General features: G+C 44.4%; 1 protein-coding gene across 1 annotated transcript in view; it reads right to left on the reverse strand.

Moving 5' to 3' along the window:
* SH3BGRL2 (SH3 domain binding glutamate rich protein like 2) overlaps window positions 1-24,521 on the reverse strand; it is a 43,586-nt gene that overhangs the window by 12,048 nt on the left and 7,017 nt on the right. The window contains exon 4 of the mRNA XM_057494249.1: window positions 2,602-2,787. Within this exon, the coding sequence (XP_057350232.1) occupies window positions 2,602-2,787 (186 nt within the window). The remainder of the gene's footprint in view (window positions 1-2,601; window positions 2,788-24,521) is intronic.

A 24,521-nucleotide genomic window follows, 5' to 3' on the forward strand; every position in this document is an offset into this window, starting at 1 on the left:
AAGACTCTAGCCAGTCTATCTGAAAAAACTCCCACAGACTCTGTAGGGCAAAGATGCACAGAGATTTAGAAAGTCATGAACAGGTGAAAGTAAGGATAGAGAACTTTAAAAACATTACATTCTCTTATTCATTCAATACATTTCTCTACTCAAAAGGCTTTGAAATTCCTCTGTTCAAAGGGCTTCTACTTTTATGATGATAGAGCAAAGATGTCTCTACCACCTTTCTTTTCTTGAAAAGTCAACAGAACAAGGCTTTTAAAAAAAATTTGAACTCTATTTTTTAAATTAAAACTAGGAGACATCTAGAGTCCTGCACCACAATATATTCAAAGTGTATGGTGAAATGGTGAGGGATGTGAGACACAGAGCATGGCCAAACCTCAGTGTCTGCGGAGGCAGCATCAACAGAAACAGGCTGCAGGACCCCCTGTGAAGGTGGCGGGTGGGGGAAGGCAGAAACAAGGAGACCGTTTGAAAGCCTGTACAAGGAGCAGCTAGACTCCAAGGTTACTCCACTGTCCCCTTTGTTGTAGAGCAACAAAGTTATAATACCAGCAGAAGAAAATAGGGGTGAAACAAGGTTAGAAAGTAAACATGTGCATGTCAGAGCATGAGATCCTCCAGGCCTACAGGAACTCTCTCCACACAGGTCAAGAACTCCAGTATCTGAGCTGATATTCCCAAAACAAGAGACCGAGGGGCCATCCTCTGGGAAAATTAACCCATCAAATGAAAAGACTTACAGATAAACTATCAGTATCTGCAACGAGAATGCCAGCCAGGCACCGTCACCCTACAAAGTCTGGCAGAAAACAAGCCCGCAGGCACACAGGCAAACAGGCACACTCAGTTTCTTGTTAGATCTCCAGTGCCTCGCCTCTTAAATAAGCAAAAGAGAAGGATCACCAGACATCTGAGTAAGCCCACAATAATTGAGAGAAAAGACCAAAATAAAGGGAAAAAAAGTAAATTAGCGGAAACAGACAATACTGGGAAAAGAAGAAAACTTCAAAGAAATCATATTTAATATCTCCATTGAGCTAAGATACTGCATTCATCTCATAAGAGCCTATTATTAAAAAGAAAAAAAATCAGGAAGAATGGAAAAGAAACAAAAAATTCAAGGAAAGGATTCAGAGGTTAAAGAAATCTCCCAGAAAGGAGAACAAAAAGTTAAAAAAGTGGACAATACAAAAAAAAAGATAAGAACACTGGAAAATCAATGTTAAAAAGTTTTATACCCAAATTAATATGTAATCAAAAAAAAGGGAAAGAGCAGGGAGAAAATCTTCAAAGGAAATACTATGAGAACATATTCAATAACTCAACCACATAATTCTTAGGTTATAAGGACCCACTGAGCACTCAACTCAATGAAGGAAAAATAGCTTACATTGTGGTTAATTCACCAACAATTTTTGGATAAACATGAGTAAGAGATCTTAAAAACTAGCACAGAAGAAAATGGCAAAAACATGCAAAAGATCAAGGAAAACGACCTCAGACTTGTCCACTGCAGCACTAGAGAGCAGATGATAATGAAGCTGGGTGGCCAGAAAGATTTCCCACCTAGGGTTCTGAACCCAGCAGAACTATCAGGCAGCCTGAGGCCACTTTCATGCCTGCAAAGTCTGAGGAAGATGTCAAAAAGGGCTGGATTTTGTTTGAAGCCTCCTAATTGTATGTGATAGCCTCACTCTATCACATTTTCGACCACTGCCTGCATGTTCTAGGCTCCATAAACATTAAGGGGCCACACCCTGGCTACCATATACTTTCCCTAATAAAATATGAGCTCCACAAAAACATCCACCATCACTCTTTTGTAAGTTGCTGAGAAAGTACTTTAAGAGCAGTCCCAACTATCCTGTGAAGTGAAGTAGATGCTACCTCCCTTTACTAAATGATGAGGCAATCAAGGCTAAGATGTAAGTGATTGTCTAAAGGCGTCACAGCACCCATAAAGGAGAATTCGAATCTACGTCCAACACAGCATCAGGATTCTCCTCACGTGTGTGTAACCCCACGCGACCTGTGGCTTTGTTTTAACCTCTCCCCAGTATGCTGTGGGGTGGGGTTGGCGGGGTGACTTCATTTCAAGCCCCCAAAAGTACTCCGCTGTCCAGGCCACCCCTGCACAACCACAGCACAAGTCCCCAATGAACATTAGCTCACATACTGAGAGCTACGGAGAAAGGCAAATCCTAACGATAGTAGGAAGGAGCTTCTCAGTGTTTTTTCTTTACCTAGCGAGTTAGAAAGGGCACAGACGGTCCAATGACTTCACCTTCTCATATGCTACATATACAGCGGGAAGGCACGAATGTACTGTAGATGTGCCAGGGGCTCCACCTGGCTCATTAGCATAAAAAAGGAAACTATGGTTTTTAATCAGTTATTCTCTTTTTTACACCACAGGAGAATAAAGATTCAAAAATAATTACCCCTTCCACTTTGCCCTCCAAAATGTATTAATCAAAAAAGACCTTTTTAAATTTAGAATGCAGTAAGCTCACGTGCACAGCTGCGTTCTCCAAGCAGAGGCGTAAGCCTGGCAGGCAGCTCGCCAGAAAGCCGCGGGGACGACCCGCTACTTACTCCACAGTACCGGTCACCATTGAAGATCTGCGGGGGCAGAGGGTTGCCCTGCGCTGGCCTCTTCTCCGGGGGGATGTTCTTGTACATCCACTGCCTCTGCTCCTCGGACATCGTGATGTCCACTTCCTCAAACTCCACCTTGTTGGCTTCCAGAAACCGAACCACATCTTGCTGCTGCTTCTTTATCTGGAGGGAAGACAAACACGCATGGATGCCTCCAAACGGAACCGGCAAGTCTCTCGTCCTCCCTGTCCGAGGTCATTGGCCCTAGAGGCGACTCGCGGGGTGCCAGGCACGTCCTGGGGACGCTGCAGAGGCCTCAGCCCCCCGGAAGTGGGCCACCGCCGCAGACTCCCCGGGAAGCGCGGCGCAGCGGCTCCCAGAAGCTCACGTCCGCCCGACCACCTGCCAAGCATGTGGGCAGCGATGACCGCGTGGCATTCGGGAGCCACAGCACTTCCGTCCCGAGCGGCCCCTCTTCCCGAGTCCCGCGGCCGCAGCGGCTGTCCAGATACCACCCCACCCCTCGTCAGTCCGGAGAGAAAAGTGTTCTCTGCTTCTAGGCCGAAGGGGGGCGCGCAGCCTCTCACTGACCCACTTCTTACCCTCTGGTTCCTCTGACCGGTCAGGTTTCTTCTTCAGGCACTAGCGGCCGGGTGTGTCCTAACAGTTGCAAACGCATCTGTAGGTTTTCTGAATGTCACCAATCTCCTCAATTTAAGGGCACACACTAAGTAATTTATATTCAATATCCTAAACATAGCATGTGAAACATGAAGAAACAAGCTTGCTTTTTCTAAATGATTCTGGGAAATCCACACAAAGAACAAACTTACATGGTGAGGTAAATTTTACAATGTTCCTAATATTTATAATAATTAAAATATAATTTATAATGGCCAAAGAAAAGAATGATTTCAAGAGGTCAAGCAGCCAGAAAGACCTCTCATCACAGAAAATAAATGCATGAACAGATTTTCACATTCCAGTGGCCCTGTCAATTCCCCACCTCTAACCCACCCACCACAAAAACCTCAGTGACATGTGTCTCTAAGGCGCAAATCTGTTATATGCCATGAACAGAGATTCCAAACTGGGCTGAAGTCTACGAATAATGACTGACTGGACGACACAGCTCATATGCACAGCATCAAAGACAGTTGGCAAAAGGGGGCTTCTTCAGGCTCAATGATATTAGACAATGAGAGAGTTAACTGTAGGATTATAAATCCAAATGGATAATGGCATTATCTCAACTTCCTGAAATTAAGCCATTTCTCATTTCTGAAAATGTTAGTTTTTTTTCCCCCTCACTGATACACAATTACAGAAATGTAGTTACACTATTTTGAAACTTCAGCTTCAAAAACAGCATCATCCATCCTGTGCTACTTCCCCTTAAAATCACACAAAGGTGGGCTTTACGGACTCTGAGGTTGAAAGTGGTCACCTCTTTTGGTAAGGTTCTATCATGTGTGTTCTTGTCAAGGCAAGAACATCATCCCCCTATGCATCCTCTTTGCCGGGTCCCATTGCCCTTGGAAGAGTGCCCACATTTCCTTAGCGCATACAGTGTCCTGCAGAACAAGCTCCTTGACTAGGAAGGCAACATGTCTGCACTGTTAAGCCTGGAAACTGTATAACAAACAAAAAGTCACCCACAGTTCTACCACCTAGACAACCACTGGTACACATTTAATTACAGGAAAGAAGGGTCTAGCTTTAATGTCCATATGCAGAGCTCTACATATGTAACACATTTCAAATGCTCATGGGAAGGATCAAAATGAAGCACACAGTCCAGCCTTGGTTCACCATGTCATATACACACAACACCCCCACCCCACAATGTGAGTAACGCCAGACACCCAGTAACTCCCCCACCGCTCCCCCATTCACACATACACTCACACTGCAGGACAATAATGCCCCGCAGCTCAATTGGCCATTTCTGTCATAGGATCACACTTGGTAAAAATAGGTGAATCTTGCCCAATTCACACAACAATACATCATGGGTTCTGTCCCCAGTCATTAAAAGCTTTTCCAAAGTATTAATTATAGTATCTAGCCTGAAATTCCACCATCTGAGTGTTTATACTGAAATACTCTGCTGCTGGGTAGTTAGCACACTGGAAAAGCACCATGCAGTGAACACCTCTATGGAGAAATCTCTGTATCTCAACACTACTTTAGGACAAAGCCCAGTGAATGAAACACTGGTCAAAGGGCAGAACATTTTTCAGGCTCCTGAGGGACCAATGATAAACTGCTTTTCAATAAGGCCACAGCTTACATTCCCACTAGCAATATTCGTAAGTGTTCATTTCGTAAGTCCTCAATGCCCCTTCCTCCTTACAGCCAGTCACAGAATATTAAAATTCCAGTGATGCGAGGTGTGGATGTGTTTGTTCACTGAACTTACTGTGGTGGTCATTCCCCATATGTACATATATCTGATCACTACGCTGTACACCTTAAATTTACAGTATTTTCTGTCAATTATCTCAATAAAACCAGGGCAGAAAAAGATAGAAACTGGCTGCTGTTCTTAAAAAACAACAATTCAAATGCATCATTACACATTAACAATGCCCAGGAAGCAAAGTTCAGCTCCTTACTAACGTGGTGAGGAGTAAGGTGTCAGTCGTTACATCTCTATTCTAAAAGAGGGAAGCAGGGAGGCATGACCAGGTTTGTGTTCAAAGAGACCATTTTAATACTATGCAAATTAAAAAGCAAAATGGAGGAATTCTGTATGCACCACTAACACTGCTATGAAAAGGTCTCCAACATATTTCAGTAAGTGAAAAAGAACAAGGCGCAGAACTATGCACAGATTCAGCACTTTCTTTTGGGAAAAATATGGAGAAAAATCGGAATACATTTGTTTTTGCTCATAATTGCATTAAAATAAACTCTTGAAGGTTACATACAAAGCTGAGAAGAATGGTTGCCCAGGGCCTGGGGGAGGGGAACTGGGGACAAAGGTGGGAACAAGAGTTCACTCTCTACATGTGAAAACTGAATTTTCTGGAATAGTGGCTTTGTGAATATTCAAAAGATTGTTGAGAAAGGGAACTTCTCAGAGCACTGCCTGGTAGGCAAGGGAGCATGGCCTGGAGGGGACAGAGCACCGCCTGGAGGGAGGGTACCACACGTCTAGAGAGACCACAGTGTATAAATCAACTTTCCCAACAGGAACTGATGCAGGACAGCATGACTCACTGGTCTCATGTTTACTTACATGCATAAGAACAGCCAGATGGTTAACAAATTTTAAAAAGGGAGAGCACTAAGGCCACAGAAAACTAGTCAAATCAGAACTACAGCAAATCACCCAAGTACACAAAGGGAAGACATTTAGGCTCAAGAGGCAGGCTACCAAGTGGATGACTTTGGCATCAGGAAGGGGAGGCACCACGGCTGCTCTAACACCTGCTCGGGCGATGGCGAGGCCTGCAAGTTGGAGCCCAGCTGGAGGATGCAGGCTGGTCAGGGCAGAAGGAAGCCACGGGGCGCTCTCTGCCTGCACAAACCCAGAGCACCAGTTACACACATGCCATTTCCTCGACACCAAGGGCCTCTTTCCCCATGTGCAACTTACCCTGAAACAAAAGGCACCTCACAGTCATTCTCTGAAACAACCTGGGAGCAAACCGGAGGGAAGACATAAACTGGGGACAACCTATCACCTTTGGCCTTGGCCTATGTCAGCTCAGCCTTGAGAGGGAGTGCCCACACCCCATGGGGGGTTTTACACACCTAGAAGCCATGGCAGACATGCTAGTTCCTACCCTGCAGCCCACCTCCCTCTTCCCCTGAGAATGCAAAGCTGGTTGAGGAAAGCAGTGTGTTTGGCCACAGGACCCTGGCCACCCAAACTCCGCTGCAGGTGGAGTGACTACACGATCCGTGTCTGGGCGACGAGGGGGAGGTGGGCCTTCCTTGGGAAGGTGCCACTCAGTGAATGAAGAGATAAAGCCCACTGCTGTGCAGAAAAGCAGCTGTGACGACTGGAGGAGCACATAGGAAAGCAAACACCATAAGCCAAGCGTGGGCAGGCAGACAGACACACAGGAGCCGGGTCCTCCATGACATCTTACAGCCGCCACACCACTCCTTCACTGCCTCCAAAACCTTTGCGTATGACACGAATAAGCCCTGAACCAGCTAAGCCACTCTTTATGGGGTTTTCTACAGCTTTCAAACACAATGCTACCTGAGAAAATGCTTAACTGCTACTTAAAATGTCTCCAGAAATATTACAGTATGATGGATTGAAAATAAAAGTTGTTACTGCATAATAAGCCTAGAAATAAAAGCAGTGAGGCATAAATTTAATACAAGTGAATATCTGCCACTAAACAAACTGATGAGTATTCTACACATGAAACTACAAAGTGGTTAAGACCTAAAACAGGAAGATACCTACAAAAACATGAACATTGCATTTCACCTCATCAGTCAAACACATGCTATTACACAGCATCCAGAGCAATTAAAGGGATCGGACAAAGAAAATCTCTCAGGTTAGATCCCAAGCCGGCAATCTATGGCCCACAGGCCAAATCGGGCCCTCCGTTTCTGTATGGCTCACAGCCAAAAACAGTCATTGTATTTTTAAATGGCTGGAAAAAAATCAAAACAGTAATAGTATTTCATGACATGTAAAAATTGTATGAAATATAAATTTCAATGCTATAAATAAGCTGTCTTGGACAACTGCTCTACACCAGTTCATTTACATACCACCTTCACCTTGGCTGCTTCCCCTACAGTGGCAGAGTTGAGTTGCTTGTGACAGAAGCTGTATGGTTGCCTGTGCCCCTTACGGAAGAAGGTTGCCAGCCCTGGGCTAGACCACAGATCATTTCTGGCTCAGAGTCCACTTTCTTAGTGAGGTCTTTCCAGAAAACCTGATCTTACACTTTTACCAGCACCCCAGAACTCCCAACTCCCCTTCAAGGCTCCATTTCCCATCAGAGCACTTAATGTCTGACATATTGTGTGTTTTATGTATCTGCTTGTCCACCTCCCCTACCAGAATACAATCCACAAGGGCTGGGAGTTGTGTACTGCTGTGTCCACAACTGTATTCCCAGGACCCAGAATGTGTCTGGCACAGCAGTGGCCAGTGAATAATGTTCAGAATAGACAGCATTTCACAGGTGGAAAGGCTGGTGTGGCAGGAAGGCTTGGGCCCTGACAGCCATCACTGAGGAGGTGCTGCCTTAAGGCCCCCCCCACCGGAGAGCCCTCTAACCACCTTGGCTCAAGTGTACTTGATTTCAGGCTCATCGTTTCCTCCACAGTGTCGGTTCTGTGAGCACAGGACTGGCACACAGGAGGCCCTCAGTGAGAATTAACTGAGTAGGTGACTAAAGAATTGTCACTCCAGCGTTGAACAGCAAAGACTTTCAGGTGATGTTCAACAGACCAAACTGAGCTGGTAACTTAATTTAGGAACAAATATACCTGAGGGTTACCCAAACAAGAATGTAGGTCAAAGCCAGGATTCTCAATTAATGCTAAAGCTGTGTGGATTTAAAAAGCAGTGTGCCTAGGACACTACATGGAACTGTAAACAGCCTAAATATTTCCAAAGAGTTTCTAGGTCCTGAATGTGAAAAAGGCTTCATTTTTAACATTGACAGTGATACTGAAGAATAAAGTTATGTGTGATTATGTCAGTTAATTTTAGAAATTGTTGAATGTGTAACATAGTGTTTTGTTTGGCCCAAATGCTTTTATTAAGTTATTGATATATTTGCAAATTGATGGCAATCCAGAATTAGGCAAATGTGTTAGTATCTCTCGGCTCTGCTTACATGTCACCATAAGACTGCTTCGCCCTCAAACACTGCCCCAAACAGCCCCAGGAGCTCTCAGGAAGCACCTTAGATGGGCTTCAAGCAGCTGTTTGGCCACCGCATTGGTAAGTGCTCTGCTCTGAATAGGCCATCCCCCAAATTCGTATGTTGAATCTAAAGGTGATGGTATTACAAGGTGGGGTCCTGTGGGAGGTGATCAGGTTCAGAGGGAAGAGCCCTCATGAATGGGACTAGTGTCCTTACAAAAGAGTTCAAGAGCACCTGCCCCTCCACCACATGAGGACACAGTGAGAAGTCCAAAGTCCTCATGGGGACTCTCGCCAGACCCTGACCAGGCTGGCCCCACTCTGGGGCTCCCAGCCTCCAAAACTATGAGAAATAAATGTGTTCATAAGCCCCCCAGGCTGTGGTGTTTGTTATGGCAGCCTGCAAGGACTAAGACCATAAACCTCCCTTTTCAACTACAAATGCCTGCAAGACAGACCCAAGTCTGCTGAGGACCCTGATGTCTGCACCCAAGCCCCAATGACCCACCCACAAGTGACTGGCTGGAGCTACTGAATCAGCTGGTCTGGCCTGAATACCCTGTATCCAACAGGGTCCTAGTGTGCATGCTCATAGCTCTCACTGGCAGCCACCTGGCTCCCAGACCTAGGGCTCGGATCAGAGGCCAGGCCAAGTTCACTGGGCTTGACGTAGGCTTACCCCTACTCTGTGGCACTTTCAAGCAAACCTGTGCGCCTCTGCTCTCATTTGTTGTAGAATTAGTTCCTCCCAGAAGGCTGCCAGTGAACTTATGTGCCTAGGCAGCCCTGCCAGATCCCTTCCATGGGCTTCCAGGCATGTCCAGTCACGTGTGAGTTCCAGGGTGTATGCAGCTGATGCCACACCCTCGGACCTGGAGAGTCGTCACTACAAAGACACAATAAACTTGAATGGATAGGGTATTTTTTTAAATTGAGATTTAATATAAGCAATTGTGAGAAAGCAAGTTTCTCTAAGGAAAAACAAGGATGGAAGACAAGGAAAAGTTGGGAGGGCATGTGTTTTGGAGCCAGACCTTCCTGGTTTAATCCTGGCCTGTTGGCTGAGAAGCCCTGGAGAAATTACTGAGCTTCTCTCCTGGCCTTGGTTTTCAAGTCTGTGAAACGGACCCAATGTCTTCCCACAGGTTCACTGGGAGGACAGCTAGTAAGCAGACAGCTAAGCAATATGAGGCTCTGGCTCAACTGCCCCACACTAGGGCCTTTGATCCTACTGTTCCTCCATCCTTGGAATGCTGGGTGTGAGAGCCAGACAGCCTGTCATCCCTGAGGAAACCATCAGCCAAGAGAATCCCAGACACAGGCCCTGAGCAAACCAGCCCCCACACCCACCAGGAGAGCCCCAAACACTTCTACTCTCTGAAGGAGGTTCTCTCTCTTAGCTGAACGCATTCCTTACTAAAACATCTCGTTGGGGAGGAGGGCAGGGCTGTAGAAAAAACCCCGAAAGCCATCTGCCATCACCATTCCAACCTGAGATTACACACGCGTGTGTCTGGCATCTGCTGCCATCCACCTTCCTAGAAAGCAAATGCTGGGTCACCAAGCCAAAGACAGTAATGCGCAGGCTTCTTGCAAGAGATTGAAACTGGAGTTTTAGGGAATCAGAGCATCAGAGAGATGCTCTATGAAGTCCAGGGAAGTTTTTGGAAGAACCATTATTATATGTTGTAAATTAAAGCATTAAAATTTTAATGATGGAAATACTGTGCCTCTACATCATGTAATCATTATTACAGTCCCTGATTCTTAGTAGGTACTCGGGTTTGTTTGCGTTAAACAAATAAGCATTATTGAGTTTGAATGAATACTTTTAACATAGTTGTTTTTTGAATCAGTCAAAATTTTTGGTCCTCTTTTTAACCAGCTTGTATTGGGTTCTTTTTTCAGCGTTTCTAATGTAATTTTTTTCCATTAAAAATTTTTTTATTAAAAAAAAACCCCATAATTTCATCTTACTGAAGTACTTACTTTTCTTTTTACCTTCAAAGGATTTCAACATTTAGAAATATACTTTATATGGCTAACAACATAAGGGGTAGGATGTCTCAACTGTAGACAAGTATTTTCTGTTTTTATGATCTTCATAGTTATCTTATTGCATAAATTCTCTCAAGTACTTACTCTCAAGTTTAGAACTGAGAGTTTAGAATTACCCTACCATTGGAAAATTAGATATGTTCTAGAGATTTTTTTCTTTTACACAAAAACTGTTCCAACCGTGCTTTTTCATGATGACAAATGGGATCAATAGTAAGCTACTTAACAGACATTACAACACACACAGATTTTTCTCTCTCACTGACACACACACACACACACACACTCTCTCACTATCCTTTCTTGATTTGTGCATTCAAGGTAAATATGATCCTTTATCAAATAGTTATTTTACAAAGTAGATTTTAGGCAATGTTTGATACTATTTTGTTGCTGAAAAAAATACTTATCATCTATAAAAACGGTCATGATGAAGACCTAGAAATCTATCTTACAAAAGGCAAATTACAGATTTCAACGTTTTTCAACTGGTTTGGGGGAACAACAGACATCAGGGAGATAGTACGATTTTAACTATCAAAATTGTAACAACTTTGACATACTGATGGCTGGAATCAGAAAAGTGATCACCACTGCTCTTTAATTTTGACAATACCCAGCCTCCATGTGCACCCACATTATTTTGGGGTGTTACCTTTTCAACTTTTAAAAAGGAAACCTTCAAACGGCAGTATCAATCATCAGCTCATTGTTCTAAGAAAAACTGTGATGAGAGAAAAAGAAATTTTTTATTACTGAAAAAAATTAATAATATTGTTTCAACTCTATCACATCATAATTACTATTTTGTGGACACTGTATGATGCACATATTTTATTAGCATAGTAATATGTACACAGAATTTATGTATATTTTGGGGATATATTTCTAAGATTTTTTAAATTAATTGGAGTATATGATCAAAAACTATAGACTGCTGCACTAGAGAATGGTTGGGACCAAAAGAAATAAGGGTGTGCAAACACACCAGACTATATGTTACATTCCTTTAAGTCTAAACAACTTCCAAGCCAGAAGGCGCATCTCTGTTCCAAACATTTGAAAAATATATTCTATTATTCTAATTTTTCAGTTCTTTTTTTCTTATGCTAGAATTTAAAAATCAGTTTACAAATTGCTATCTTGAAATACCAGCAAAAATTGAGGGTAAAAAATTCCACCATTATATTCTAAAAGTATGTATTAAATCTTGATATTCTTTGCCTGGAAGCATTCCAGCATACCTACAAGTGGGAAAATTACCACACTGATAAAGAAATCCTTTAAAACAAACCAGTTTTACTGTAAGTATAGAAGTACACTATATAGCTACTGTATTTTCTATGGGCTAACATAAATGAGACATGGCAGACAATCTAGGGTCAGAAAAGAGGAATATTAGCAGATACTAATGCACGTGAATCGGGGAAAACTAAGGCCTCACATCTTGCAATATCCTCCATCATCTGTTTTTCTTCCTACTAGTACTTGTGCCCTTGAAGACACTACATATTTATGTGACTTCAACTCTCACCTTTGGAAGGTACATCCAAAATCTGCATTTCAAAAATGGCCACTTTCACAAGGACATCCAACCCCACGGATGCAAGCCTTTCTGCAAACTATGTGGCAATGTTCTGCCACCGACTCAAACTCAACTCAAACAAAACAGCAAAACAGCCTTGTCGCAAAGTCCTCCCATCGACCCACCTCCTGCTCCTATTAACATACACCACTCAGTTGACGGCTCAGCATGATATCAGAACTGCCTCTAAGTCTAAAAATTCACATTTGCAAAAACAAGTGCTTCCCTGCAGGAGGAGGGAGCCTCTCCAGTGCTCGGGCGGCTGCACCAAAGCAGGGACAGTGTGAAGGGGCTGGGGAGGCGGGTCTGGCCGCCCCAAGCTTGGCTCTGAGGCCTCTGAGGGGCCCTGGTCCATCTGGGACTTGTCTCAGGATGGTTAGAACAGGTAACGATGCCAAGGGCAGCAGCCTGCTCCTCATGCAGGCCACTAAGCTTGGCTCGTGCCTGGACAGTCGGAAGAGGATGGATCTGTACCACCTCAGAGACATTACTTCCACTAAAGCCTCAGTTTCTTGCTCCATGAAATACAGATCATTATTCAGCCCAGAGGGTGGAGAGAATTAAAGGACATGGTGCTCACAGTCCTACATGGCCCACAGAAAGAACACAACATACATCATCCACAAACCTCATCATCTATTCCACTTCAGCAAGTGAAATCTGCTAGTCACTGGGGATACCTGGGCCCAGCACAACTCGACAGCCACCTGACTTCTCTCTCCATTCATTCACTATTTCACCACTTTGTTCATTCTGCAAGGATATTTTCAGGGCCTGATAGGCAAGTGAGGGAGCACAGGGGGTACACAGCTGCTCTGCCTTACTTTAGCTCAGCCCCAAGAGAGCTGTGAGCCACAGGGGCTGATGCTGAATCACTGGCAGGGTCTGAACTCTAAAGCTTGATGATCCACTCTCCAGGAACGTACAGTTTAATAAGAAGGGGTCACTCTCAATGAAAACATAAGGCTGTCACACCCACCCAGCCTCATGCTGACACAGCCCCGCTCCCACCCCACGCCATAGCAGGCACACTGACAGGGCAGACCCTTGCACAGAGGCCTGTCATTAGCAGAGTGGAGTTCAACTGCCCATCTAGACTTGCCAAGCCCAGGAACAAACAGGTGCTATTCATTGTTGTCTGCTCACAAAGGAAACTTTTTGACTTTCTCTTCTCTGTTGACACAGAGGAACTGAGGAATGGATGCAAAAGTGAAAACCAGAAGGTGGGACAAGAACCAGAGATGTCAGCCAAGCAAAGGGAATCACCAGATGTCCCCAGGGCTGCCCCAGGACTTCAAGTCAGTGCTGGCATATTTGTAAACTGACAACGAACATCAATAGAAACACCTTTCTATTTTGACTTACACTCTCTCAGTTGTCTCTGTCTTGGAATTTCATATCAACATCAGGAAGTTATTATGTAATTAAACCTAATCACTTCATTTAGCTCCCTAACTGAAACTCAGGCAGGTGTCAGAGTTCATGGTCTACTTTTCTTGAGTTTAAAGACACATTTCAGAACAGATCAAAGAGCAGTTACTTCTGCCCTGCTCCTGGGAGTTTGGTGGTGGAAATTATCTGAGAAGGTGGTGGATGGCGTAAGCCTGGGCCTCTCAGCCTCGGCACTGTTGACACTTGGGCTGGTCCCTCTGGCTGTGGGCATCCCACGCATCATAGGCTGTCCAGTGAAAGATTCTTCCCATGAACGTCCCATGGTTCCCATCCACCACCAACAAAAATGCTGCCTGTACGTCTTTTCTGCCGAGGAACCCGTATTTTCAGAATGGCTTACTCAACCCCCTTCACAGTCCAGATCCTATGTTACTGAAACAGTATGTGCTTCTAACTCTTGGTATTATTTTAAAAGACATATACGGCAGACAAGACTAGACCGAAATAAAATTTTTAAAAAGCGTATCTATAAAATCTGCCACCTCCAGTTTAGTAACTTTATTTTTCAAAACCAAGCTTGAATGTTAATGTCAACATTCAGTATGTACCCTCGACTGTAGTACCTGTATCAGGGGGACATCTGGTCCAGAGATCGTACCTGGGGCAGCTCTGAGCAGCTCTGGTCCAGGCCTGACGTGCAGAAATCGACAGGCCTTCACTTACGCAGCTCCTCTCCACTAAAGCCATCTGTACAACATCCAGGTCCATTCACACTCCCAGCTCATCCACAAGCCCACACTGCTTGGCTACACCAGACCGGCGGTTCTCAGCTGGGAGCAGCTCTGCCCCCAGGGATATGTGTCAGGGTCTGGAGACATTTCTGGTTCTCACAACTGGAAGGTGCTACTGGCATCTGGTGGGCAGAGGTCAGGGACACCACTGAACAGCCTGTGATGCGTGGGAGAGCCCACAGCCAGAAGGACCAGCCCCAGTGGCAACAGTGCCAAGGCTGAGAGGCCCAGGCTTACACCAACCACCACGTTCCCAATTCACCTCCACCACCAAACTCCCATTATACCCACAGGCGACATAAAGCCTGGCACTGTTTGGTAACAGTGACATGTATCTTGTGCCTGTCCCCAGCTCAACCGTTAAGTACCTATGGAGAATGGGGACATGTGGGCCCACATCTGTGCTCCCTGTGGGCCTCAAGAGAGCATCTTCAGGGTAGCTGCTCACCACATACCTGCCAGGAGTCTCCTTTCCCACCTGCTTGGTGCAATGGAAGCAGTTCTAATTAATTTCTCCATTAGCATATGTATTAAACTTTTACTCTGCACTTAGCAAAAAGCTTTTATTACTTGGCAATGTGAAGCCATAATAAGACATTAATGAAAATATGGAATGAAAAGACCTGGTTGGTCTGATTTTCTTGGGTTTACATTCCTCATCAAGACTGCATGTTTACTTCCTTAAAGAAGAAAGGCAGCCAAGTATTAAATAGGAATTTAGGGTGCCCTGTTTTACAAAGCTGTCTGTGAAACTTACATACAACTGCACACATGCTTCCTGCTAACAAGAGGGCACTCTGCAGACAAGCTGCTCTAGCTACACCTGCTGTGACAGCCAAAATCCTCTGCAGTGAGGAGGAAGTCCTGCGGAGGGCAGTACCTTCCACGCCAAGAACTACAGGACTTCATCCAAGGCCATACCTTTTTCAACAAGGGGAGAAGCTGCTCTGCGACACAGTGTGTTCTGGAACATGCTGCTCTCACTTCTACATCAGCTAATCCTCAATTGTGTCGAAAGTGACCCTAGGAGATTATCTAGAAACTACTCCTGTCTACATTTAAAAACTAATTTGGAGAACAGCGGGTCATCTGCACAATTTCATTTTACGGGGGCTTGTACTTCCCTCCTAGGCAGATGGACGCCTCTAAGAGCAAGTCTGGATGATCTGACCTGCATCCCACGGGCCTGCCCCTGCCTTGGATTGGCTTCTGTCGGCCTGATCCTCTCTCCTTGGCTGCTGAGCCAGGCCAGTGTGCCTGCTGCTGAGAATTCTGACTATTTACTTCAGCTAGACACTCAGTCCTGTTTCAGTCCCACACAACTGCCACGGTGAGCTTTCACAGCCCTCTCAAACCTCTACAGGCACATGCCCTTCCCACAGAGGCCCCTCAGTCCTGCAGCCCAGAGGAGCTTAAGTCTTGAAGAGTGCCTCCAAATTCTGGTTTCTCTACCTCAGATTTCTCTGTATCTCCAGTCATGTAGTTCTCCATTACACCTTGACTGAAAAGAGGAAGTGGAGAAATCAACAAGCAAGACCTAGAGACAGAGGACCCAGAGGCCAGCACAAACCCACATCTCACACGGGTCCCAGAATCCTGACAGCTGGGAAGGAGAAGCAATGCTAGAATAAAATCATCCAGACTAGCACAGATTCTTCATGACACGTTCTGAGGAAGCGGAAGAACACAGGTGTCCCCTGCTTTCTGAAAGTCTACATTATGCCACTGGCTTTGGTGAAAGACCCAACAGTGCCTGGTTTGACCAACTAACAAATCGGAAGATGTTTGCTTTTATGAAAAAGAGAGGAAGAGAGGAAATAAGTGTTCAACCTGCACTGCCCCCAGAGAAGTGAGTGGCCCCTAAGCTCTTCCTCGGGCACCAGAGTCACCATCCCAGCATCAGGCCACCAGATATTTGAATGGAGTTGTGGACATCTGGGCTTTACCTCCATTTATGTGGTGTGTCTTATGAAGATGTGTCTAAGGTATCAAAAAAGCCTATGAAGGTATTTTTGGATTTGGGAATGCTCAAAAATGTTTCTACATAAATCAGCAGTAATGCCTCTTCTCTTTCACCCTATTTCGGCTTACAAAGGTTTCGTAGGCTCACTCTACTTTCGGACAGCAGGGGAGACCACCATTGTGTGCCGCACGGCCTGTATGTTTTCCAAAGCAGAATTCCATTGCACACGCTCCATTCCACTCCCACACTGGCATGGTCATGAACTTTTAATTAGCTTGATATTTTCAATGCAGAAGCTACAAACAATATTTCTTTTTCATTTATTCAATACACACTACATGCCACATTCTCTAACAGGAATCTTGGGGTAATAATGGGGGAATAAAAAGATGAGGGGAATCCCAGACCTCAGATTCAGATCACAGAGGGCCCACAGTGCCTGGCCCAAGAGCCGCCAGGCCCAAAGCTGAAAGCTCCCGGGAGCCCATGTGTCTCTTCTCAGTTTTCTGAGCATAACACACAGACTTAATCTTGTTAAAGGGTGAAGCTTCCTTTAACGGAAAAGGAATTCAAAGGTGAATCATTAATCACCTCCTCCCTGTTAATTATCTCCTGGAGCCAAGCTTGCTATTAAGATACCACAGTGGGACCAGCTGCAGGGCATCTCCTGTCTTGCTCTCACACTACAGGACATACACACTGATGGAAGAGGAGCCGCCCCATCTAAAGCAAAGGGCAGAAATAAAACTCATCACTTCTTAGACAGGGGAAGAACAGGATGGTGACATCTGTTCTGGTTCACAAGATCCACAACATGCTAAAAAACAGAAGTCTCCTACTTTTTCCACAGGAGATTTTTATTTAACTTAAAATTTTTGAAATCTTAAAAACAGCCACCTTCCAAACTCAAGACGACACTATCTTTCTGTCCAGTTCTGAATATGACTTCCTTTGTCCTCATTCAAGTAAACCCTGTCTTCAGACCTAACCTACAGGACAGATAATTCCAGCATTATATTCTATATGACTGTGTTGTCCTCTATTTTCCATGTTTACCTTTTCTCCCTAGTCAGACTGAGTTATTCTGGAGGGGAAAGGATCATGCCATATACTCACTCTGCATCTTTAACATGACTGAACACTGGGTGATAGAAGCTACTCCCAGATACATGGGAACTGATGAACCCAATTTCCAAAATATATATATTCCCTGAAGACTCAATTCTCTGTTAGTCATACTGGTTTATGTGTACAAGGAAAAAATTTTAAGTTAAGAACTAGGAGAGCTCTTTAAAAACAAGGACCTAAACTAGTTCTTAAAATACAGTATTATTGGTTATTACGGAGGTGCGAAACAAAACGACACTGTCTACATGGCTGTAATCAAAAGACGCACCAATGTTGGAGAGGCTGTAGTAAAACTGCAACCTCACATGCTGCTTGTGGGAGTAAAACCACAATAGCCACTTTGGTAACAGTCTGGCAGTTCCTCACGAAGTCAAACAGAGAGATTACGTGAACCACCAAACTCATTCCTAGGTAGGCACCCAAGAGAATTTAAACCTATTGCCACACGAACACTTGTATACAAATATTCACAGCAGCATTATTTATAATAGCCAAAAAATGGGAAAAAACAAAACATCCATCAAATGATGAATGAACATAATGAGGTATAATTCATGCAATGGAATATTATTGAGCCATTAAAAAGAATCAAAGTGTTGACCTGTGACATGCATGGCCTTTGAAGAAAGTGTGCTAAGTGAAAGAAGTCAGACACGAAAGATCACATACTGAGAAATCCTATTTCTATGACGTGTCTGGAATATGGAAATCCACAGAAGCAGACAACACCTCAGCAGCTGTGGGGCTGGGGTAGGAGGGGATGGACAGTGGCTGCAAGCGGGCATGGGATGAAAGCCTCTGGAGTTAGTGGTACCAGATGCACAACAGAGGGCATGTACTAAAAGCCACTGGACATACAACTGAAAACGGTGAATTTTATGGCATGCAGATTATATCTCAATTATGAAACAATAACACGAGAAACCTGCAGCCCAGAGAGGTGACATTTCTTGTCCAAAGACACAAAGCTGATTACAGTTGACCCTTGGACAATGCAGCAGTTAGAGGAACCGAATCCCACACACAGTTGTAAATCCACATATAACTTTCAACTCTCCAAAACTAAACTTCTGATTGTCTACTGATGACTGGAAGCCTTAGCAGTAACACAAACAGTCGATTAATATCCATTTTTAATGTTATATGTATTATATACTGTATTCTTATAAAAAAGCAAAGTAAGCTAAAGAAATGTTACTTAGAAGATTATAAAGAAGAAAACATTTACAGTACTGGACTGGACTTACAGAGAAAAAACCCAGGTAGAGGTGGACCTACAACGTTCAAACCCATGCTGCTCAAGAGGCAGCTGGAAACAGCATCACCAAACCCGACTCCAGGTCCACCATGGGCCAGACAGGAGGCCACGCGGTGCTCATGGTTTGTGCTCTCTGGGTGTGGATGTGAGCAAGACATTCAGAAGCACAACCACTTATGACTATTATTTCCTTCCTTCTACAAAAAATTCTCATGGGCTCCCATTCTTCATGAAATATAGATAACACTCTCAATATAGTCCATCATTTCCCGCTTTATAGACATAGATGCCAAGTGACATTCCCTGTTATTAAAGAACAGCACAAGTTCAATAACCAGTAACAAACGGCTCTGAATTGGGAACACGGGTGGGAATGGTGGGGCTGAAGAGACCCCAGGGCACATGCTCCAATGAAGGATCACCACTGACCAGCTCCAGTGGATCCATGACACAGTGTGAGGCACCAGGCCTAAGAGATCTCCAGATGCTTGAGACAGGTGGAAAATCCAGATTATGTATGTGCATGAGAAAGACACTCCAAGCATTAAAATCTTTGCTCAAAAAAACTCAAAACACTGTGTTAAGTTAAAAAAGAAGGGGTCCCAGTTCTGAAGCCATTCTGGCCTCAAGCCTGATAAATAGCACCGATTCCAGGTCTTCCTCCTGATGTGTTCCATCTAATTCAGGAACTATTGTCTGATTATAGGAACAGTGTCTTCTTCTTAATTAAATCTTTATAGCTTATTTAAAGTCGAAAATTCACAAGAGACCAGAAAATTATTGCCAACTTAAATTGAAATGGAATTCATGATATTACTGGTGGCTGACACTTCATTAAGCTCTAGCAACTTTACAAGTGGGGATGCTGAGACCAGGAGAAGACAGGCCATCCTGGCGGTTAGGGTACTAGCGCTGAAATCCCAACCTAGGCCTCTCTGTTCCTAAAACCCCTTTAACCTTTCTACTTACCATTTTGCTTATATCACACAAATTTATTCTACCTACCATGCTTATGAGGCTCTCTCATACCTACATGATCTCAGAGACGGCTGACCATAAAGAAGGCACAAAGATCCTGGAGCAGTGGCACTCGGAAGACACTCGGCACACCCAGCTGGCAGCACCCACCCCACAGTCCTATGTCAGTCTCAACTTTCTCTTTACACACAGCGCTGTCTTCACGCCCACAGGCCCGGCCATCCCCTCCAACCACCCTGAGTCTGGCTTCCCACCTCCTATTTACTCTTGCACTGAACTCCCACAGTAGGCTGCAAGATACGGATAAACTTTTACCACCCAAAAGAATACTTTATTTGCAGGATAGAAAATACAGAATGGAGAGAAAATGATTCCCAGGAAACCAGGGTCCAAGATGGAAAAAATGATAGCACACATGTATATTGCTTATTGCCTGGTAAATCTCATGTTGCTCAAAAGGTCCTCGGAGAGTAAATATCTCTGCCCTAGACCCTGTCATGGGTTCCAGCCAACCCAGCATAGCCCTCCTTCTCTCATATTACCCTGTCACCTTCCCATCCTGGCAGGCTCCCTGCAGCTCAATACATGTCAGTTCTACTCACATTCATCATACAAAGAGGAGACATTTCAGGGGAATCATGGCTTTGTTTCAGGACATCCCACAAGACACTCAGCAGTGCCTCTGGAGCTCTGCCTGCTCTAGTCTCTCCAGCTTCTGATCCCTTCCTCTGGCACAGGCCATGGGGGAAAGGGTGGCTCCAATCTGCTCTCGAAACCTCCTGAGCTCCTTGGCAAGGCAATTTATTTGAAGTTACTAAGCTTCACTTTCCCAGTTTATGAGAAGTGGAGAGAGACTATGAATGGCTACCCTGCCAAGACACCTTAAGGGCACAAACACAAAGCCCCTCGTACTTCCTGCACATGGTGTGGACACCAGTTCTTGTCATTATCATGAATACTACATTCCGTTTCAACCCATACTCCCCGCAGCCTTTATCAGTCTCTGCAGAAACAAGGCCACTGCTTCCGCATGCCCTGGCCCCACAATTACTTGTTCAACAGCTGAGTAGTGGCCCCGGAACTGGTCCTCAGGAGCCTGCCCCTTCCTTTCTCTTTTTACCCGCACCTGCTTTCTGGGTCAGCCCCACTCGGGTTGTCACTGGTTCCACTGGTGGGCAATGTGGGACACAAAAAACAGACACAAAATCAGAAGACGGCGGTTTGAATCTGGACTCAACACTGAGCTGAGTGATCCTATGCATGTTACTTAACCACCCTGTACCTCAATATTCTCATCTGTAAAATGGGTATGATAGGCACAGTTTGTAGAGTCACTGTAAAGGACTGAATAACCTGCAGGACAAATCCTACCACATTGCTGGGCACAGGGAAAACTCTGATTGTTCCCCTGACCTTTCAGTACTCCAAGCACGACAGGCATGCGCTGGAGTCCACCCACCCAGTGTCTTTCTCCCTCTCCTGTCCCACTGCACATTCCACAAAGTCCCCTTTATCTCTTTCCCACCATCAACCTGCCCATCAGCCAGATTTGAAAGCTCCCTGCCTGCATTTCACAAGCATTGAGACTTGGTGTTTGGTTTCAGGTCAAAATAATCACTGCCTTCTCTGGGAAGTACCCCTCATCATCATTAAACACAGACATCCTGCCCCTTCTCCACTCCCTCCCACACACAAATTTGAGGTGAGCTGTTTACAGGGGGGTTTAGAGATCAGTTCAAACTGGTGTCTCATAGTTCTCCTCCCTGTTACTCCCAGACGCAAAATATTCTACATTTAGTTACATAAATCAGAAGGAGGAATCGAGTTGCCCAGGGATGCCCAATACATGGCAAGAACCCCGGTCCACCCCCTTCAGTGCCAGAGCAGACTCAACAATCGGTCACTGGGGCTCTGAACCCCCCTCCCAGTTCTCTAGGCAGCCACCATTCACCTGTAAGAGCTGTCTTTTGGGATGAAATCTACTTGCCAAGTTTAAGAAGCCTTAATCAAACCAGGACTCTAAAATCATGTGCTATGTACAGCAAAGAATAGTGCCCACTTGCAGAGAAGTAAGCACTTTGTATGCAATGAAGAAAATGGTTAGTTACTCATGCACAGCATTGTGTGTACCTATAAAACGTTCCAAATTTACAGAGGAACTCTACAGGGAATGACCTCAACCTGTAATCTTCTTATTAAATCAAATTTCAGTTTAACTTTTTTAATTTATTAAAAACAACCCAAAATTATATTAGCATGCACCCTCAGTTTATTAAGTACTATGTACTATATATAATATTCTGTTGACTAAAATATTACATGACCCAAGATTTTACTTTTAATTTCTTATTACAGTAGCTGCTGCTACTGTAATAATCACTGCCTTTTTTTAACAGAAATAAGTAGGTAATAGGCCCTGAGTACTCACTGGGCATTCTGCTAAATGCTTTAGGTGGAGTACTTCATCCAATGCTCGGGGCGATTTTGTACAAAGGGTCCCCGTTCCTATCCCACTTTTACAAATGAAGAGGCTATGGCTACTTTCCTAAGGCGACATCCCTCATCAAGGGCTGAGCTGTGATTTGGACTCACCCACAGGCTACACCACCCCCAGGGACAGACAATCCACAGATGGGGTGGAAGTAGGCACTTGGTTTGAACAGAAACCGACTCCAGAATTAAATAATCAGCAATATCCAGCAATCACCTACTTTGGCTACTAAGTAGTTTATTTATCATAAAAGGACAGTACGATGCCACACTGTCAGGTAGGAGCCCTGGCTTATGGGCACAGCCAAAGGAAGGGCCCTTCCAGGGAGCAGTTACTGCACAGAGGCAGTCGTTCCAGTTTACACAGAGTCCCTGCCCCAACTCCTGTGCAATGCAGAAAGAAACTCGCTCAGAAGCCTCTCTGGCTGTGCTGCTTGGCCTTCTTGCTAATCCTGCTGACTGTCACTCTCTGTGCACACCAACCACCACTCACCTGGCCTGTCAAGCAAGTCACTGAATTGGTCTCCCCTGCCTCAGCTCTCTATGCCCAAAGCTTCTAGCTCAAAGACGACAGAAAGCCATTTCCAGATTTGGGCCATGGAAAACGTTATCGTGAAGCACTTAGAACTCTGTGCTCAGTCACAGCCAGCGTTCAACTTCCAGCTTCAGGAGCCCTAAAGCAACAGTGGCGGAGAGCCCAGTGGTCCCACAGCAAAGCAGGCATGCCCTGAGGTCTGCACCCTACCCTTCCGCTTTCCGGGGTCAGTTCCAGAACTTTGGGGTTCTGCCAGGTCAGGTCCCCACAGGAATAAACAAGCTGTCAAAGGTAACAATGGGAACCAGATCCAGGGGACCTCCCAGGGGCTGCACCAGCCTAAACACTTGGGCTGGGCAGCGGGAGACCCCCATCTGCCTGCACTGAGTCGGTTCTCAATCCCAAAGCACAGCTGTCACAAGTCCAGAAGGGAAACATTCAATTAAGTGCTTTTCCTAGGTTGATTTCTTTTTTAGGGGTTGATAAAATTCAACCAAACATAAAAGAAATAACACCAGCAACTCTAAACACCACAGTCCAGTTCCTTAGTAACCAGTGCAGGCAAAGAAATTCAGATACAGATGGACAGTGGGGAACTGACCTACCTTAAGCTGGGACTGCTCAACTGCAGGCTTCCAATCACAACCTCCCCGTGCCCCACACTTCTCCCAGCACCCCAGCCAGCCCTGAGAACTGGACGGTGGTATATACCGACCACTAGCATTCCAACACACACTCAACAGAAAGGCTCAATGACATGCTTTTAAGTTACAACAAGAAAGAACACCAAAACAGAGAATTGTACGTAATCTGTACATAATCAGAAATAGAAAATCTCCCTCAAATGTTGATAAGCATTTGTCATTTCATAGAAAAAAATTTTCATTAAATCTCTAATTAGGAAAGCTAAGAAGAGCCTTTTTTGTAGAATGGATACAGTATAATATGAAATTGATCACATAAAAATAATAAATACTGGAATGCAGTTTCAGAGCAATGCAAGTTTCTACACATTCTGCATTTACAGTAACACCCATTAAAGCTCCTGCTGAAAAACTGCTGATAACAAAAAGGCTCCCCTGAGTTTAGAACTTGGAGGGTAACTTTAAAAAATTGACATTTAGCAATTGAACTAATAATTTCTTTATTCTATTTTTTTTATTTTAAACAGCTTTATTAAGTTATAATCAACATGTAATCAGTTGCACTTTTTTTTTGGTTTGTTTTTTTGAGAGGGCATCTCTCATATTTATTGATCATATGGTTGTTAACAACTATAAAATTCTGTATAGGGGACTCAATGCATAATCATTAATCAACCCCAAGCCTAATTCTCAACAGTCTCCAATCTTCTGAAGCATAATGAACAATTTCTTACATGGTGAACAAGTTCTTACATAGTGAATAAGTTCTTACATGGTGAACAGTGCAAGGGCAGTCATATCACAGAAACTTTCGGTTTTGATCACGCATCATGAACTATAAACAATCAGGTCAATTATGATTATTCGTTTGATTTTTATACTTGATTTATATGTGAATCCCACATTTCTCCCTTATTATTATTATTATTATTGTTATTATTTTTAATAAAATGCTGAAGTGGTAAGTAGATGCAAGATAAAGGTAGAAAACATAGTTTAGTGCTGAAAGAGGGCAAATGTAGATGATCAGGTGTGTGCCCATAGACTAAGTATTAATCCAAACTAGACAAGGGCAACAAAACATCCACGGATGCAGAAGATTTCTCTCAAAACAGGGGGGGTGAGGTTCTAAGCCTTCACCTCTGTTGATCCCCAATTTTTCACCTGATGGCCCCCTTGTGACTGTGCCTGTCTTAGGTTGTTCCTCTCTTGAGGAATCTTACCCGTCTCTGGCTAAC

This window comes from Manis pentadactyla, chromosome 16 (assembly GCF_030020395.1).
Source record: "Manis pentadactyla isolate mManPen7 chromosome 16, mManPen7.hap1, whole genome shotgun sequence".
Lineage (NCBI taxonomy): Eukaryota > Metazoa > Chordata > Mammalia > Pholidota > Manidae > Manis > Manis pentadactyla.